The sequence below is a fragment of the Homalodisca vitripennis genome, chromosome 6 (genome assembly GCF_021130785.1).
Source record: "Homalodisca vitripennis isolate AUS2020 chromosome 6, UT_GWSS_2.1, whole genome shotgun sequence".
NCBI classification, from domain to species: domain Eukaryota; kingdom Metazoa; phylum Arthropoda; class Insecta; order Hemiptera; family Cicadellidae; genus Homalodisca; species Homalodisca vitripennis.
Genome location: NC_060212.1, coordinates 67,748,796 through 67,752,258, shown reverse-complemented (window position 1 = coordinate 67,752,258; position 3,463 = coordinate 67,748,796). Strand labels below are relative to the sequence as shown.

The 3,463-nt window shown below is 34.1% G+C and overlaps 1 protein-coding gene across 1 annotated transcript; it reads left to right on the top strand.

Moving 5' to 3' along the window:
• The first annotated feature begins 1,317 nt into the window (after window positions 1-1,317).
• Window positions 1,318-2,241, top strand: LOC124365416. The gene has a single exon (XM_046821397.1). The coding sequence runs from the start codon at window positions 1,318-1,320 to the stop codon at window positions 2,239-2,241; it is 924 nt and encodes a 307-aa protein (XP_046677353.1).
• The last annotated feature ends 1,222 nt before the right edge of the window (window positions 2,242-3,463 follow it).

Here is a 3,463-nt window from a genome sequence, read left to right as displayed (position 1 = left end):
TATGGGAAGTTACGTCTGTTATTTCTCATGAGCTATTCCTTTCATTACATGATATGTAAGGTTCGTATCAGGTTTACCTTGACAAGAACCATTAACCAATACATAATAACTACGTACCGATACGAGGGTATTATTTGTAAACATTACCGTGTTTGTGGATTATGCTAATTTCAATGCTGATAACAGGGATGCTGATCGAATTATATTATATTGAAACTTTTCACAGTACGAAGAAAAGATTGTCAAATATTAAACTTACTATATAGTTATTGGTAGAAAATTTACAACATTAATATTAGCTGAGCAATTCAAATTTTACTTAAATCTGATCTATCAAGTATCTTGAAGAGATTCATAAAAACATTAGTGAACTCATTGTTTGTAACACAAATTCAAGATTAAGGAGTGTTATTGCTCTCGATATGCAATGTGTAGAATTTGGTACATATATCAATTAAAATTTAATTAATAAATAACTACGAGAGAAAATATATTCGAATATATTTTAGAGTAGAAGTAGATTTTTGAAAACGCTTGAAAATTAAGAATGTAATTTCTGAAGAAAAGGGCCGCTAAGGTAGGAATAGTACAGAAAGACCGGTGTTTATCTGGAAGTAGACTACTATAACTGGTTACAATAGGGATAAAACAGTTGCTTATTAATTTATCTTACCTTATGATTGTTTGAATAGTCGGAGACCAATCAAGGGCGTCGTGGTTGAGGTAGTTGTGGTAAGGGAAGGGGTAAGTATATAAGCTCCAACTCCCCAATCTTTGGTGTGCTCATTCTTTTTTTTTCAAAATCCATTTTGTGAGGTATTTTGTGGAACATGGTATTACACTGATAAAAAAGATTAAGAAAGGGATTGGAGAACACTAAATTATGCTTTGTTTATAGTTTGTGATTGGCAGTGGAAGATTTGTTTAGGATAAGAGGATTTCGCACATTTTAAATTGTTATGTTTAAAAACGTATACCGGAACGTTTCGAGAAATGGTATGAACCATATAACACTACACTACACTACACTAATATCGTAACATAGGAATATTGTTCACCTAATATTTTCAACTTTAATTAAGTCAAAAGTTGTTTTTAATATAAATTTAATTTTAGACAGTCAGAATAAACTTAGTACATACAAATCAGTGATGAGTTCATCGCTCGGAGAGTCAACAACTTTATCAGTGCGGGCTCCAGCTATTGTATATCGCGTGGACGAGTTCGGCCTAATCAAGTTTCAGCCAGCCTATTGAGCTAACGATATTCGTAATTTTACTGTTAATTGATTTGTTTATATTATTTTTTTAATTTGAAATGTCTAGTTGTGGTGTGTGTATGAAGTCTATTGCAGGTAATAAGCCTAAAGTAACGTGCAGCGTCTGCAAAACCGATGTTCATGCCGTGTGCTTGAAGTTTAGTAAAGCGGACGTAGACTGCATTACCCAGGATGGTATGGTGTGGAGGTGTAAGAACTGTGCAGCTGAAAGACGGAAAAGTATGCGGTTTGAGTTAGAGGCGGGTGAGGGCAGGTTATCTCTTGAAGACGTTATGAAGGTCGTCACAGAAATAAGGGATAGTCAAAAACAATATGAAAAAAGTTTTAATACTGTCATCGAAGCTGTGAATTTGCAACTTGCAGAAAATACAGATGCAGTGAAGGCTCAGAGCAACGAGTGTATTAAAATGAGTAATCTCATAGAGGCCCTCACAACTGAAAATGGCCAATTAAAGAAAAAAGTAAAGGAGTTGGAAACTCGTCTGGAAGACATTGAGCAATACTCAAGAAGCAACTGCATTGAGATGCAAGGAATTCCTCTGGAGCCTGCAGAAGATGTGTTAAACATTGTAAAAGACGTCGGAAGAGCCTTGGACCTTGATATCTCTGACACTATGGTTGACGCATGTCACAGGTTGGGCGTACAGAAAACTGGAGACAAGCCACCAGGGATAATAGTGAAGTTTGTGCGTCGCATGGGCAAAGAGAGTTTTATTCAGCGGAGGCGTGTGAAGACGACCCTGTCGACCCGCCACATTGGCAGGAAGGACGATCGCTCGATCTATGTCAATGAGTCGCTGTCACCAGCTCGGAGGAGGATACATGCATTGGCGAGGAGGTTTCAGCGTGAGAAGAACTGCAAATTCCTCTGGATCCGAAACGGGAAAATCTTCATGAGAAAAGAAGATAAGGCGCCAGTCAAGATCATCTCGAGTGAGGAGGACTTACAACGGTATCTGTAATTATGTACATAGTTTCATTTAGTATTAATTTTTACACAAGTGTAAACCTTTCCAGTATTTTGAATTTTATTCCAAGGGTTATTTTTATTGCATTGCTACAAAATAATATTATTTTATAATTTCTTTATAAACTAATTATAGAACTGCCAAGCGCTCTATAACATTAGTAATAACAACTTTAAGTTAGAATTATAACTATAAACAAAATGAATATTTTGAGTTTATGGAAAGGGTGTATCTGTTATTTTTGTATTATTATGTTGAATTTTGATTTAATATTCTTTGATGTAGTCTTGAACCTTGATGGATTCTTGTATCTATTAGATTGTAGTATATTGTATTTTTGATGGATCTTTATTTGTTTAATGAAAATGAGTTTATAACAAAAACAATTTAATGACTAAAGAGTGGAAGAATTTAGAGTTATTACACCTAAATATTCGCAGTATGAAGAGTAATTTTGATAGCTTCTTGGCTGAAATGGATGGAAGAGGTTTGCATTCCGAAATAATAGTATTGTCAGAAATTTGAATTGACGAAAATGAAATAAATTTTAACAATTACACAAGTTACATAAAACCTAACGGAGAGCATAGAGCTGGAGGTATTGCAATATTTATTAAGTCGGGTATTGAAGTCAATAGTTTTGATATTGTTAATATTATGTCAGCTGACATGCTAAAATTATAATTTAAATTTAACTCTCAATATTTCTGTTTAATTGCAATTTATAGACTGCACAGTTTTAGTAAGGAATTATTTTTTAACGAAATTAACACATATTTTGTGGACAAGCATAACTTCAATAACAAGAGGAATGTTTTTTTATTGGTGACATAAATCTTAATTTACTTATTAATGACAGAACTGTTGATAAATACAATACTTTTCTTTCCTCAAATGGATTCGAATGTTTAATAAAAGAACAAACTAGAATTACAGCTGAATCGATTTCCTGCATTGATCATGTTTTTACAAAGATAACAAACAAATATATGACGGAGGCGGAAGTGATGGTTGTTGACACAAACATAACGGACCACCGGATGATTGTCTTGAGTGTACGAGTGTGCGCTAACCTGACGGACAGACAGATATACACGACACCTGCCAGCTCTGACCCTTCTTATCGTATTGATTACGTCAAACTGAAAACAAATCTAGATAACGTAGATTGGAAAGATGTGTACCGTAAATTAGTTAATTAAATTTCATACAATGT

Bases quoted from the DNA above. Each gene is read 5' to 3' on its own strand.
- LOC124365416 (XM_046821397.1), top strand. From the start codon at position 1,318: ATGTCTAGTTGTGGTGTGTGTATGAAGTCTATTGCAGGTAATAAGCCT.